The 14,219-nt window shown below is 72.1% G+C and overlaps 2 protein-coding genes and 1 pseudogene across 7 annotated transcripts in view; 1 reads left to right on the top strand and 2 right to left on the bottom strand.

Moving 5' to 3' along the window:
- Positions 1-14,219, bottom strand: part of LOC142825021 (adenylate kinase 8 pseudogene) — a 378,854-nt pseudogene that overhangs the window by 25,803 nt on the left and 338,832 nt on the right. The gene's annotated exons all lie outside the window — the stretch shown is intronic.
- On the top strand, positions 7,212-12,625 carry LOC142825024 (transmembrane protein 53-B-like). 3 transcript variants are annotated; one of them, XM_075916753.2, is made up of 3 exons: positions 7,212-7,328; positions 9,659-10,225; positions 11,939-12,625. In XM_075916753.2, exons 2-3 carry the CDS (start codon positions 9,673-9,675, stop codon positions 12,301-12,303), a joined length of 918 nt encoding a protein of 305 aa, XP_075772868.2. In that variant the 5' UTR covers positions 7,212-7,328; positions 9,659-9,672; the 3' UTR covers positions 12,304-12,625. The 3 variants fall into 3 exon arrangements, with proteins under 3 accessions (XP_075772868.2, XP_075772869.2, XP_075772870.2); XM_075916754.2 differs by having other exon boundaries at positions 7,259-7,328; positions 9,619-10,225; XM_075916755.2 differs by lacking the exon at positions 7,212-7,328 and adding an exon at positions 7,380-7,774.
- The window catches only part of IMPDH1 (inosine monophosphate dehydrogenase 1), a 35,905-nt gene continuing 34,260 nt past the window's right edge, over positions 12,575-14,219 (bottom strand). For all 3 annotated transcript variants that reach the window (XM_089777756.1, XM_089777757.1, XM_075916752.2), the window contains one exon: positions 12,575-13,401. In XM_089777756.1, the coding sequence (XP_089633882.1) occupies positions 13,380-13,401 (22 nt within the window). In that variant the 3' untranslated portion in view covers positions 12,575-13,379. The remainder of the gene's footprint in view (positions 13,402-14,219) is intronic.

Here is a 14,219-nt window from a genome sequence, read left to right as displayed (position 1 = left end):
CCGAGCCCGCACTGCGGGTGGAGGGCTGCTCCCCTGGCTCCGGGGCGCCCAGCGCCTAGCGGGGACCACAGGGGGGTCCCCAAAGCAGCACGAGCGGCCGAGCGTTCCCACGTCTGAGCGTGGGTTGCACCATGGCCCGTGTGGGTCCTGCCCGGGCCAGAGGCAGGCGGGTTCCTCCGGGCCAGGCTGCCAGCAGCCAGAGGGGGGCCCTGGGGCCATACGGGCAAACAATCCCGTCTATTCCCCTCCCCGTGGTGCCAGAGGCAGGGGCTGCCCGCCGGGCACTGGGCTGCGATCGGCCGGCCCCGGCCTCACCGCGCCAGGCGCTGCACGGCCGCCGAGCCAGAGATCAGGACAGGAGGCCGGGCGCCCTGCGCTGCAGTCACCCCTCCCAGCCCTGCTGCGCCCTGGGCTCCTCGCACGGGCCCCAACTCGAGCGCCTCAGGGACCCCGCACCAGCCCCAGTGCCCCGGGACCATCCCGCACCAGCCCCAGTGCCCCGGGACCATCCTGCACCAGCCCCAGTGCCCCGGGACCATCCCGCCCCAGCCCCAGTGCCCCGGGACCATCCCGCACCAGCCCCAGTGCCCCGGGACCATCCCGCCCCAGCCCCAGTGCCCCGGGACCATCCCGCACAGCCCCAGTGCCCCGGGACCATCCCGCACCAGCCCCAGTGCCCCGGGACCATCCCGCCCCAGCCCCAGTGCCCCGGGACCATCCCGCACCAGCCCCAGTGCCCCGGGACCATCCCGCACCAGCCCCAGTGCCCCGGGACCATCCCGCACCAGCCCCAGTGCCCCGGGACCATCCCGCACCAGCCCCAGTGCCCCGGGACCATCCCGCCCCAGCCCCGCGTGCCCCGGGACCATCCCGCACCAGCCCCAGTGCCCCAGGACCATCCCGCACCAGCCCCAGTGCCCCGGGACCATCCCGCACCAGCCCCAGTGCCCCGGGACCATCCCGCACCAGCCCCAGTGCCCCGGGACCATCCCGCACCAGCCCCGCGTGCCCCGGGACCATCCCGCACCAGCCCCAGTGCCCCAGGACCATCCCGCACCAGCCCCAGTGCCCCGGGACCATCCCGCACCAGCCCCAGTGCCCCGGGACCATCCCGCCCCAGCCCCAGTGCCCCGGGACCATCCCGCCCCAGCCCCAGTGCCCCGGGACCATCCCGCACCAGCCCCGCGTGCCCCGGGACCATCCCGCACCAGCCCCGCGTGCCCCGGGACCATCCCGCACCAGCCCCGCGTGCCCCGGGACCATCCCGCACCAGCCCCAGTGCCCCGGGACCATCCCGCACCAGCCCCGCGTGCCCCGGGACCATCCCGCACCAGCCCCAGTGCCCCGGGACCATCCCGCCCCAGCCCCAGTGCCCCGGGACCATCCTGCACCAGCCCCAGTGCCCCGGGACCATCCTGCACCAGCCCCAGTGCCCCGGGACCATCCTGCACCAGCCCCAGTGCCCCGGGACCATCCCGCACAGCCCCAGTGCCCCGGGACCATCCCGCACCAGCCCCAGTGCCCCGGGACCATCCCGCACCAGCCCCAGTGCCCCGGGACCATCCCGCACCAGCCCCAGTGCCCCGGGACCATCCCGCACAGCCCCAGTGCCCCGGGACCATCCCGCACCAGCCCCAGTGCCCCCAGCCCCAGTGCCCCGGGACCATCCCGCACCAGCCCCAGTGCCCCCAGCCCCAGTGCCCCGGGACCATCCCGCACCAGCCCCAGTGCCCCCAGCCCCAGTGCCCCGGGACCATCCCGCACCAGCCCCAGTGCCCCCAGCCCCAGTGCCCCGGGACCATCCCGCACCAGCCCCAGTGCCCCCAGCCCCAGTGCCCCGGGACCATCCCGCACCAGCCCCAGTGCCCCCAGCCCCAGTACCCCGGGACCATCCCGCACCAGCCCCAGTGCCCCGGGACCATCCCGCACCAGCCCCAGTGCCCCGGGACCATCCCGCACCAGCCCCAGTGCCCCGGGACCATCCCGCACCAGCCCCGCGTGCCCCGGGACCATCCTGCACCAGCCCCGCGTGCCCCGGGACCATCCCGCACCAGCCCCAGTGCCCCGGGACCATCCCGCACCAGCCCCAGTGCCCCGGGACCATCCCGCACCAGCCCCAGTGCCCCGGGACCATCCCGCACCAGCCCCAGTGCCCCGGGACCATCCCGCACCAGCCCCGCGTGCCCCGGGACCATCCCGCACCAGCCCCGCGTGCCCCGGGACCATCCCGCACCAGCCCCAGTGCCCCGGGACCATCCCGCACCAGCCCCAGTGCCCCGGGACCATCCCGCACCAGCCCCACGTGCCCCGGGACCATCCCGCACCAGCCCCAGTGCCCCGGGACCATCCCGCACCAGCCCCAGTGCCCCGGGACCATCCCGCACCAGCCCCAGTGCCCCGGGACCATCCCGCACCAGCCCCGCGTGCCCCGGGACCATCCCGCACCAGCCCCGCGTGCCCCGGGACCATCCCGCACCAGCCCCGCGTGCCCCGGGACCATCCCGCACCAGCCCCAGTGCCCCGGGACCATCCCGCACCAGCCCCAGTGCCCCGGGACCATCCCGCCCCAGCCCCAGTGCCCCGGGACCATCCCGCCCCAGCCCTAGTGCCCCGGGACCATCCCGCCCCAGCCCCAGTGCCCCGGGACCATCCCGCACCAGCCCCAGTGCCCCGGGACCATCCCGCACCAGCCCCAGTGCCCCGGGACCATCCCGCACCAGCCCCAGTGCCCCGGGACCATCCCGCACCAGCCCCGCGTGCCCCGGGACCATCCCGCACCAGCCCCAGTGCCCCCAGTACCCTGGGACAGCCCCTGTGATGGCGCATCGGGGGGTCCCCGACCCTGCCCCCCATCCGCAGCCAGAGGGGACTTTCCGGCGGCCAGTAGAACAGAAGGGTTCTTGGTTCCCACGGTGCAGCACAGAAGCGGTGTTGGCACCGGCACCGAGGGCAGAGCCTTCCTCTGTGGGCCCCTCACCCCCTTTCCCTGCTCCAAGCTTCCTCTCTCCTGCTCGCCCAGACCAGACTGACCCAAGTCCCAGGCCTGGTTCCTGGCCCAGTGCAGCCCCCCCAATCTCCTTCGTCCCTGGTCTCCTGTGCCTGGCCCTCTCGTGCCTGGCCCAACACACGTCTGGAGTGAGTCATGCTCAGCAGAGAGTGCTACAAGGGGGGTGGAACTGAGGCACACACGCAAACACACACTCTGTGTCACACATGCACACGCACACACACACTGTGTCACACACATGTCACACACACGCACGCACACACACACACACACTGTCACACACACGCACACACGCACTGTGTCACACACACGCACACACGCACTGTCACACACGCACGCACACACAGTGTCACACACATGCACGCACACGCACACACACTGTGTCATACACACACGCGCACACACTGTCACACCCGCACACGCACGCACACACAGTGTCACACATGCACACGCACACACACACTGTGTCACACACGCACACACAGTGTCACACACATGCATGCACATGCGCACACACTGTCACACACACACGCACGCACACTGTGTCACACACGCACATGCACACACACACACTGTCACACACGCACATGCACACACTGTGTCACACACACACGCACACACTCATGTACACTGTGTCACACACGCGCATGCACACAGTGTCACACACACACGCATGCACACACACCGTGTCACACACGCGCATGCACACACTGTCACACACATGCACGCACAGGCACACACACACACTGTGTCAGACACACGCACACACGCACTGTCACACACGTGCACGCACATGCACACATGCACACACACACAGTGTCACACACACACACATTGTGTCACACACATGCACACACACGCACACACACTGTGTCACACACGCACACACAGTGTCACACACACTCATGCACACTGTGTCACACACACGCACACACACACTGTGTCACACACGCGCATGCACACACTGTGTCACACACACGCACGCAAACACACACACACTGTGTCACACGCGCATGCACACAGTGTCACACACACACGCACACACACTGTGTCACACACACACGCACACACTCATGCACACTGTGTCACACACGCGCATGCACACAGTGTCACACTGTGACGGCGCGTTGGGGGTTCCCCGTCTCCTGCACCCCGAAATGGCACAAACAGACTGCACCAGCCAGTGGAATTGAGGGTGGTTTATTGCTCCTCCAGCACAGCGCAGCACAGATGTAATCTGGTCACAGGAACTGGGCTAGGATGCCTCAGGCCCCCTTGAGATGGGGGAGACTGGGCCCCTAAACTCCAGCCCCTTCTCCTAGGCTCTCCTCCATGCCCTCCGACAGCCAGCAACCAACCCACTAACTTCCAGCCCTGCCCCCCAGCCAAGGCAGCATTCCACCTTCCTTTGTTCCTCTCCATGGGGGGTGTCTGGCCACTGGTTTGCATAGTGACTCATCCTGTTTTGCTGGGTCGTGGTACCCACGGCAGCCAGTGGGGGTTCCCCCAGAGCCAGCAGCATAGAAACCAGCCAGGTACCCCCACTACGTCACACACACACACACGCATGCACACACACCGTGTCACACACGCGCATGCACACACTGTCACACACGCACGCACACGCACACACTGTGTCAGATACACGCACACACGCACTGTGTCACACATGTGCACGCACATGCACACAGTGTCACACACACACACACACATTGTGTCACACACATGCACACACACGCACACACACTGTGTCACACACACACGCACACACAGTGTCACACATGCGCATGCACACACTGTGACACACACACATACACACACTGTGTCACACACGCGCATGCACACACTGTGTGTCACACACGCACGCAAACACACACACACTGTGTCACACACGCGCATGCACACACTGTCACACACACGCGCGCACACACTGTGTCACACGCGCATGCACACACTGTGTCACACACACACACACGCACACGCACACACACACTGTGTCACACACACACACACACACACGCACACACACACTGTGTCACACACACAACGGAGGAGTCCAGGATCTTTCGAAACGGGGCATTTCTGTTGAAAATGCCCCGTCTAAACTGCCGGGGGGGGGGGGTTCCCGAAAAAGCCCCGTTCCGAACAAAGCGGTGGCCGCCATTATGCAAACGAAGCACGAGAAAGTCAAATCTTGGCGCCCTGTGCAATATCGCCGTGCCTAGTTCACATCCCTTTACCGAGAAAGGGCTGTGGTCAGACGTAGCCTGTACCAGGCCGGGCCAGCGTCCCCGCGTCCCAGTAGCCCCTCACCTCCCTGCCAGCCACCTGCAGGGGCACGAGGCAGTCGCTCCGTAGGGGCCGCCTGTGACGGCGCGTTGGGGTCCCCCGCCTCCTGCACCCTCGTAGTGGCACGAACAGACTCCGCCAGCCGGTAGCACAGAGGGAGTTTATTGCTTCCCCAGTACACAGCACAGCACAGATGTCACCAGGTTCCAGGGCAGGCCTAGGATGCCTCAGCCCCCTTGAGATGGGGCAGGGGTCTCGGCTTCTAAACCCCCCAGCCTGTTGCTGAGGCTGCTGCCTCCATGCTCCCAGACCCAAACTAAAACTCCCTCTCCTCCAGCCCTGCCCCCAGCCAGGGCAGCATCCCCCTTCCTTTGTCCCTCTCCATGGGGGTGGCTGGTCAGACAGGTTTGGAGCCCCCTTTGCATAGTGACCAGGCAGCAGAGGCCGCCCCAGCCCTAGCAAGGCCCCCCCACTACGTCACACCGCCCTGCCCCCGCCCGGTACCTGCAGAGAGCCGAGGGTGGCCTGCTCTCCTCCAGCCCCACCCAGTGAACCCTGGGAAGTCTCGGGGTGTGGGGCCTGTCCTGGTGCCTGGGGCACTGAGCCCTGTTTGTGGCAGGCCAGGTCCTGCGGGTGCCGGCTCCACCCGGGTACTGGCTGTCCCTCTGGGGGGAGAACAGCTGCTACCCCCTTCCAGGGCTCGCCCCAGGGGCGCTTCCCCCAGTTGCACAGCCAAGAACCTGTCTCTGCCCAGCCTCCCCCCCCCCCCCCGCTGCTGAAAGGGGCTTGCCAGGGCCCGCACCTGAACCCCTGGGCAGGAGAGTCAAGGGGCTGGGCTTGGCTGCTGGTTCCCAGACGCTGCTAATACCCAGCAGGCAGGTCCAGCCAGTGGGAGCAGCCCCGGCCCCTTGTGCATTGGCCCAGACCCCCCGGCCCAGCCTGGGCGGGTAACAGGGCTCTTCCCAAGGGGGGGGACACCTGGCGGGGCAGGCCTGGGAGCGGGGCAGTCTCGGGCTGGGACACAAGGAGAAGGGACTAAGCTGAGCATCGCTGGCTTCTGTTCTGCCCCGGGGCCTGGCGGGGCCCTGCTCTGCTGGCAGCCAGGCCCCACGCCCGGGGCGATGCAGAGCCCTGTGCCCTCCGCTCCTCCGGCCCGGCTCTGCCAGGGCCTGCGCTCCTGCCCGCCGAGCAGACCCCAGCGGGATCCCTGCGCTGCCCCGGGGGGCGGGGGGCGGGGGGCAGAGCCCTGCTGCCTGCCCCCGGCTGAGGGTCTAGCCTGACAACAGCCCTGGGGCCCAGGGGAACCTGCCCGCCGAGCTGACCCCAGCGGGATCCCTGCGCTGCCCTGGGGGGCGGGGGCCAGAGCCCTGCTGCCTGCCCCCGGCTGAGGGTCTAGCCTGACAACAGCCCTGGGGCCCAGGGGCACCTGCCCGCCGAGCTGACCCCAGCGGGATCCCTGCGCTGCCCCGGGGGGCGGGGGGCGGGGGGCGGGGGCCAGAGCCCTGCTGCCTGCCCCCGGCTGAGGGTCTAGCCTGGCAACAGCCCTGGGGCCCAGGGGCACCTGCCCGCCGTGGGGGGCTGAGCTGGGCCGGCCGATGGAGCCTTTGCCCTTGCGGACCCGGTCTCCATCTTCCCGGCGGGTACCAGGGGCAGCGCCCGGCTTGCTGGAAACAGCCCTGCCCGGGGCCAGGCCTGCGGCTGCCTGTGAGCGCCCTGCCCGGCTGGAGCCCGGCCTTGGGGCCCCCAGGGTCTGCGCTGAGCCCCCCGCCAGCCCGGCCCGAGTACGCCCCGTTCTCGGACTCCCCGCCCGGCCCCATGTGCCAGGGAGCAGCCCCCCATCCCGCCCCGGGGGGGACACGGATCTGCGGGGGGGACCAGTTCCGTGTTGCACTTTATGTCCCCCCCCCCCCCATTCCGCCGCCCTCCAATCCAGCCGGGGGGCGGGGCGCGGGGCCGGGCCGGCTGCGGGAGGCGGGGACCGGGCGGCGCATCCCGAGCGCAGCCGGGAGCCCAGGGACGCGGCACCGCCTGGGTGAGCAGAGCGGCGCGCAGCGGCCGGCTCCAGGGCCGAGCGGCAGGAGGGGGCGGCGGGGTCCTGTGGGGGGGGTCCGAGCCCTTAGGACCAAGCCCCGGTCGGGTCGGGTCGGGTCGGTTCCGCCTGCGGGATGCGGAGGCCCCGCTGGGCTGCCCCTGTCACCGGACGGTTCTGTGCGGCAGCCCCGCTCCGCCCCAGAGCTGGCTGCACTCGTGAGCCTGGCGGCTGGAACAAGAGGGGAACCGCTCCCCTTTTCCCTGCCCCACAGCCTGCCGGGCTGGAGGGCGAGACTCGCCAGCCCAGCCCCAGACACTCGCTGTGGGGGAGAGGGGCGGGGGGTGAATCAGCTTCCGGGGTCAGGACCCATAGGCAGAGAGATCCTGGTGTGTGATATCAAGGGGCTCCACAGCGCCTGTATCCAGACTGGGAGCCCCCGTGGGCAGGTGCAGTGGGTCGGTGTGGGGCGAGGGGTGGGATGCCCCTGTGGGTGCGCGGAGGGTCGGTGTATGGGGAGGGGCGGGTGCAGTGGGTCGGTGAGGGGCGAGTGCAGTGGGTCGGTGAGGGGCGAGCACAGTGGGTCGGTGTGGGGCAAGGGGTGGGATGCCCTGGTGGGTGGGCACAGTGGGTCAGTGAGGAGCGAGGGGCGAGCACACTGGGTCGCTGTGGGGTGAGGAGTGGGATGCCCCAGTGGATGGGCAGTGGGTCGTTGAGGGAGCGAGGGGGGGTGCAGTGGGTCGGTGAGGGGCGGACACAGTGGGTCAGTGAGGGGCGATGGGGGGGTGCAGTGGATCGGTGAGGGGCGGACGCAGTGGGTCAGTGAGGGGCGAGGGGTGGGCGCAGTGGGTCGCTGTGGGGCGAGGAGTGGGATGTCCCAGTGGGTTGGCACAGTGGGTCGGTGAGGGAGCGAGGGGGGGTGAGGTGGGTCGGTGAGAGGTGAGGGGGGTGCAGTGGGTCAGTGAGGGAGCGAGGGGGGGTGCAGTGGGTCAGTGTGGGGCGAAGGGGGGGTGCAGTGGGTCAGTGAGGGGTCGAGGGGCGAAGGGGCGGGCGCAGTGGGTCGGTGTGGGGCGAAGGGGGGCGCAGTGGGTCGGTGTGGGGCGAAGGGGGGCACAGTGGGTCGGTGAGGGGCAAAGGGGGGGCACAGTGGGTCAGTGTGGGGCGAAGGGGGCGCAGTGGGTCGGTGTGGGGCGAAGGGGGGCGCAGTGGGTCGGTGTGGGGCAAAGGGGGGCGCAGTGGGTCGGTGAGGGGCAGGGGGGCACAGGGGGGGGGGGCACAGTGGGTCGGTGTGGGGCGAAGGGGGGAGCAGTGGGTTGGTGTGGGGCAAAGGGGGGCACAGTGGGTCGGTGAGGGGCACAGCTCTGCTGGGTTGAGTCGGGGGAGGTGTGGCGGTGCCCGTGTCCGAGGCGGCGGGGGCCCAGGAGCTGAGGCAGCGGGGACCATGCAGTGGGGCAGGGCCCATGTGGGGCCCGTCAAGGCCTGTGCCCGGGCACCCGCGCGCGGCTGGGGAGATGCGCTGGGCCCAGGCCGAGTCGGTGCCCAGTTGCCACGGCGCCAGGACACCTGAGTGCTGGGGGGCTGGGGCTCGGGGACACGGAGGGACGGGCCTGCCCCCCAGCACCATGGGCTCCCACAGGGCTGGCATGGGGCACCCCGAGGGGAGACCCCCCCAGATGCAGCGGTGGAGCTGGAAAGGGGTCCCTCCCTGGGGCAGCATTATGCCCAGGCCCCGGTGTGGGGCAGGGATGTGGGGGTGTCCTCACTGCCCCCCCGAGCTGCCTGTCTGGGGCAGGAGCTGGCGCTGCCCTGGCTGGGGGGGCCAGAGGGCTGGGCCTGGCACGGTGGGTTAGCCCTGAGGGCAGAGCAGCCGGCTGCCCCCCACACTCCAGAAGTGCACGGCCGAGGTCCCTGGCCCGCGGGGAGGAGCTGGGGGCCCAGGGGCTGCGGCAGGCGTGGGGCAGGGCGTGCGGGATCTGCCCTTCCCCGGGAACAGGCTGTCCCTTTGGCTGGCGGCCAGCGGAGGCCCCTTCCCTCGGAGCTCGGGGCTTCTCCCGCCTGCCCGGGCTGAGAGCGGGCGCGGTGCCAGCCCTGCCTTGTGTAAGCGCTTATGTAGCCGCCGGCGGGGCAGCCAGCCGTGCCGCGCCCGCTCCCCCCGCGCAGGCGTGAGGGCTGGGGCTGCACGGGGGGGCCCAGGACTCCTGGCTGCTCCCGTGTGACCTGGGCTAGCCCAGACCCCTCGCTGGGCCTCAGTTTACCACCCCCACCCACCGCTCCTCTGCCCCCGTTACCCCAGGCTGGCGTGGCTGGCGCCTGAGCCTGGCCGTGTCTTGCAGGGCTGCCGAGCTGGATGCTGGAGGCAGCGCGGGATGGAGACCCCCTAGTGCCCGGATCCTCCCCCCCATCGTGGGCGATGCAGCCTGCAGGCACAGCGGAGCGCTCTGGGGCCCCGGGCAGGGCAGCCGCCGTGACTGTCTTCTCCAAGACTATCCGCCTGCACCGCAGCCCCCCCGGCTCGGCGCTGGCAGCCGGCGCCCCCTGCCGGCCCCTGGTGCTGCTGCTGCCCTGGTTTGGCGCCCGGCCCCGGGCCCTGGCCAGGTACCTGGAGCTCTACCTGCCACGGGGCCTGGACGTGCTGGTGGTGGAGAGTGAGCTGAGCCATTTCCTGTGGCCCCGGTGGGGGCTGGCCTACGCGGCCCGCGTGCTGAGGCTGCTCCAGGACAGCCCCCCCTGCCGTGCCCGCCCGCTGCTGGTCCACGCCGTCTCCATCGGCGGCTACACCTTCGCCCAGATGCTGGTGCACCTGAGCCACGAGCCCCAGCGCCACGGCCTGCTGGCACAGCGGATCCGGGGCCTGGTCTATGACAGCCTGGTGACAGGAGGCCTCGCGGACATGGCACTGGGTGAGGGAGGGGCAGGGCCCAGGGGACGTGGCGCTGGGTGAGGGGGGAGGGCCCGGGGGACGTGGCGCTGGGTGAGGGGGGAGGGCCCGGGGGACGTGGCGCTGGGTGAGGGGGGGCAGGGCCCGGGGGACGTGGCGCTGGGTGAGGGGGGGAGGGCCCGGGGCACGTGGCGCTGGGTGAGGGGGGGAGGGCCCGGGGCACGTGGCGCTGGGTGAGGGGGGGCAGGGCCCGGGGGACGTGGCGCTGGGTGAGGGGGGGCAGGGCCCGGGGCACGTGGCGCTGGGTGAGGGGGGGCAGGGCCCGGGGCACGTGGCGCTGGGTGAGGGGGGGCAGGGCCCGGGGGACGTGGCGCTGGGTGGGGGGGGCAGGGCCCGGGGGACGTGGCGCTGGGTGGGGGGGGCAGGGCCCGGGGGACGTGGCGCTGGGTGAGGGGGGCAGGGCCCGGGGGACGTGGCGCTGGGTGAGGGGGGGCAGGGCCCGGGGCACGTGGCGCTGGGTGAGGGGGGGCAGGGCCCGGGGGACGTGGCACTGGGTGAGGGGGGGCAGGGCCCGGGGCACGTGGCACTGGGTGAGGGGGGGCAGGGCCCGGGGCACGTGGCACTGGGTGAGGGGGGGCAGGGCCCGGGGGACGTGGCGCTGGGTGGGGGGGGCAGGGCCCGGGGGACGTGGCGCTGGGTGGGGGGGGCAGGGCCCGGGGGACGTGGCGCTGGGTGAGGGGGGCGGTGCGGGAGATTAGCCGGCCACGTGGCTCAGACCATCTGTCTTCAAGCTGGGCCAGTGGCCTCGTGCCGAGCAGGGCAGTGCTGGAGCGAGCTGCCCCCTGCCTCCGGCCCAGCTTCTGGTCGCAGGGGGTAGAGACCCTGCAGCGCAGGCTGCCCGGGAGCAGCTTCCTGCCAGGTGCCCACCGCACTAGAGCCAGGCTGGGTTTGCCCAGCCCCCCCGGGACAGGGAGAGGAGCATCGGGGGAACCAGGTCAGGCCTTGTGGATAGTGCAGGGCAAGGGGCGTCCCCGTGGTCGGTGCAGGGGCGGGGCCGGGCGAGGGGCGTCCCCGTGGTCGGTGCAGGGGCGGGGCCGGGCGAGGGGCGTCCCCGTGGTCGGTGCAGGGGCGGGGCCGGGCGAGGGGCGTCCCCGTGGTCGGTGCAGGGGCGGGGCAGAGCGAGGGGCGTCCCCGTGGTCGGTGCAGGGGTGGGGCAGAGCGAGGGGCATCCCCGTGGTCGGTGCAGGGGTGGGGCAGAGCGAGGGGCGTCCCCGTGGTCGGTGCAGGGGCGGGGCAGAGCGAGGGGCGTCCCCGTGGTCGGTGCAGGGGTGGGGCAGTGAGGGGCGTCCCCGTGGTCGGTGCAGGGGTGGGGCCGGGCGAGGGGCGTCCCCGTGGTCGGTGCAGGGGTGGGGCCGGGCGAGGGGCGTCCCCGTGGTCGGTGCAGGGGTGGGGCCGGGCGAGGGGCATCCCCGTGGTCGGTGCAGGGGCGGGGCCGGGCGAGGGGCGTCCCCGTGGTCGGTGCAGGGGCGGGGCCGGGCGAGGGGCCCCCCGTGGTCGGTGCAGGGGTGGGGCTGGGCGAGGGGCCCCCCCGTGGTCGGTGCAGGGGTGGGGCCGGGCGAGGGGCGTCCCGTGGCCGAGGGGGACTCGGGAGCAGGGGCAGGCAGAGGGAACTGGCGGGAGCCGTGGCCCAAGGGTTGCGCCCGGCCCCGGCTCTGAGCCCCTCTCTGCCCCGCAGGCGTGGCGCAGATGACTGTCTCCACGGCCTGGCGGCCCCTCCTCGCCGGCGGCACCAAGCTCTACTTCTGCCTGCTGCGCTGCTGCACCGTGCGGTACTACGTGGCTGCCCAGCGCGTCTTCCTGCGGCCGCCGCTGCGCTGCCCCGTGCTGCTGTTCCACGGCGGCGAGGACCCGCTGAGCCCGCCGGGCGCCCTGCAGGCGCTGCTGGCCGGCTGGCGGGGCGCGGGGCTCCGGGTGCAGGCCCACAGCTGGCCGGACTCTCGCCACGCGGCCCATCTGCGCCAGCACCCCCGCGAGTACCAGGCTGCGCTGCAGGGATTCCTGAACCAGCTGGGCCTGGCCCCGCTCCAAGCCCGGCTCTAGCGGCTGGGGGGCCAGAGCCCTGCTCTCCCGGGGCAGGCCGGGGGCTCCTGCCGGCTCCCCCAGGCGGGGGACACGGTGCTGGGAGCCGGGGGGCTGGGGCCGGCGTGGGGAGATAGGATCCTGCGGCAGAGCGGCTCTGCTTGCTGCCGGGACCCGGCCCAGGCGAGCGGCCGATTGGCTTTTACCCCCGGTGCAAGCTGGTGCGACAGCCCCCGCCCCCTGTGCCGCCCCGGCGTGCCCCCTGCCCCACGGCCAGGGAGGGGCCCACACGCCTGATGCTGCAGGACTTTATTGTTCTTCAATACACAGACACAACACTGGACCCGCTGTGCAAAGTGAAGCCCTTCCTACAAGGGGGGGCCGGGGGGGGCTCGCCCGTAGCTGCGGGGACGGGAAACGGCGACGGAAACTCGTCTGGCAGAGTGTGCAGGGCACTGCTGCCCGGCCTCAGCCCCCACTCCAGCCTGGGGGTCACTCCCCTCCCCCCCAGCCCGGGCACTGATGCTGCACAGGGCGCTGGGGCGTGGTCCAGGCTGGCAGGACCCCCCTCGTGAACAGCTGGGGGCACAGCCCCTGGGCATGGGGGTAGGAGCTGGCACAGCTCAGCCTGGGAGACGCTTGTAAACCCCCCTAGTGCCCAGGGGAGCCGGGCCCGTGTCTCCGAGCCAGCCGGACGCGGGCGGGGAAAGCAGGGCTCAGCGCCCCAGGGCCGCACCGCAGCGGCTGGAGCTGGGGGCGCAGTGGCCCTGCCGGGGGGCGGGGACAGGCTGCCCCCAGGCTGTGGCAGCCACGGGAGGGGGGGCGAGCAGAGCGGGGACACGGGCGCCGTGCTCCTAGCAGCTGCCCTCGTGCTAAGTGCTGACGGGCCGTGGCCAGCAAAGGGGGCTGGTTCCCAGGGCCGGCGGGGAGCTCTGGCTGCAGGCCTGGCAGGCCGTAGTGCAAATCTGTCCCTGGGAGAAGTCGCGGTGCAGTCCTGGCGCTGGCAGGGGAGGGCTGGGCTGGGCTAGGCGTGGCGGGCGGCCACCGGGGCGGGGGCGTTGGGTGCTGCGCGCTGGTTGCTGCTCCGGAGCCCGTCGTCAGTACAGCCGCTTCTCGTAACTGGCGGGGAGAGCAGGGGGCTGGGTTAGCGGGGGGGGGGGGCCGACAGCTCCAGCCCCGGAGCCCCCGGCCAGTCACCGCCTGGGAGGGGCAGGCGTGGGCGCAGAACTTGCAGCGCCCTGGCTCCCCAGCAGGGGGCGCTCTCAGCCTGGCCCGGCGGGCACAGCGCCATGGCCAGCGCCAAGCAGGAGCCGGACGCGCGGCCCGACCCGCCCAACCGCTGGCCAGCGGGTCAAACCCTGTCACGGCCGCCGCAGACTTGCTCCACGCCCCGGCCAGGCGCCACCTCTGGGGTGTGCCAGGGCAGCTGGGGGCAGCGCTCAGCGACCTGGGGCGGCGGCAGGGCTGCGAGGGGCAGGGGACAGCGAGACCCTAATGGCACCAGCCCGTTCACCCAGCGCCATCAGCCCTGCCCAGAGGGAGCCCCGGCCCCGAGAGCCCCCCGAACAGCCCGGCCGGTGGGGACCAAAGTGCCCCACCCCCCACCCTAGAGGGAAGGGGCCCGGCTGGGAAAAGGACCCAGGAGTCCTGGCTCATCCCCTCCAGCCTGCTCGGTTTGAGTCCCGTTGCTGCTGGCCAGCGGCTTCCTCCGGCGGCCCGAGTGCGGGGGGGGGGGCTGCCCCGGGGCCCTGGGCGGGGCCCTGCCACCCGCAGCGAGCGGAGGAGAAAGCCCCGAGCCCGGCCTGAGCTGGCACTTGGCACAAACTACAGGGAACGCCCGGACCCCGCTCACAGACAGAGGCACCGCCTGCCCCCCCGCCGCGGGGCACCCCAATACAGCCTGTCCCCCCCGCCGCGGGGCACCCCAGCACAGCCTG

The sequence above is a fragment of the Pelodiscus sinensis genome, chromosome 1, assembly GCF_052426305.1.
Source record: "Pelodiscus sinensis isolate ZL-2025 chromosome 1, ASM5242630v1, whole genome shotgun sequence".
NCBI classification, from domain to species: domain Eukaryota; kingdom Metazoa; phylum Chordata; order Testudines; family Trionychidae; genus Pelodiscus; species Pelodiscus sinensis.
Note: the sequence above shows the minus strand (reverse complement) of the source record. Positions and strands in the feature narration are given on the sequence as shown.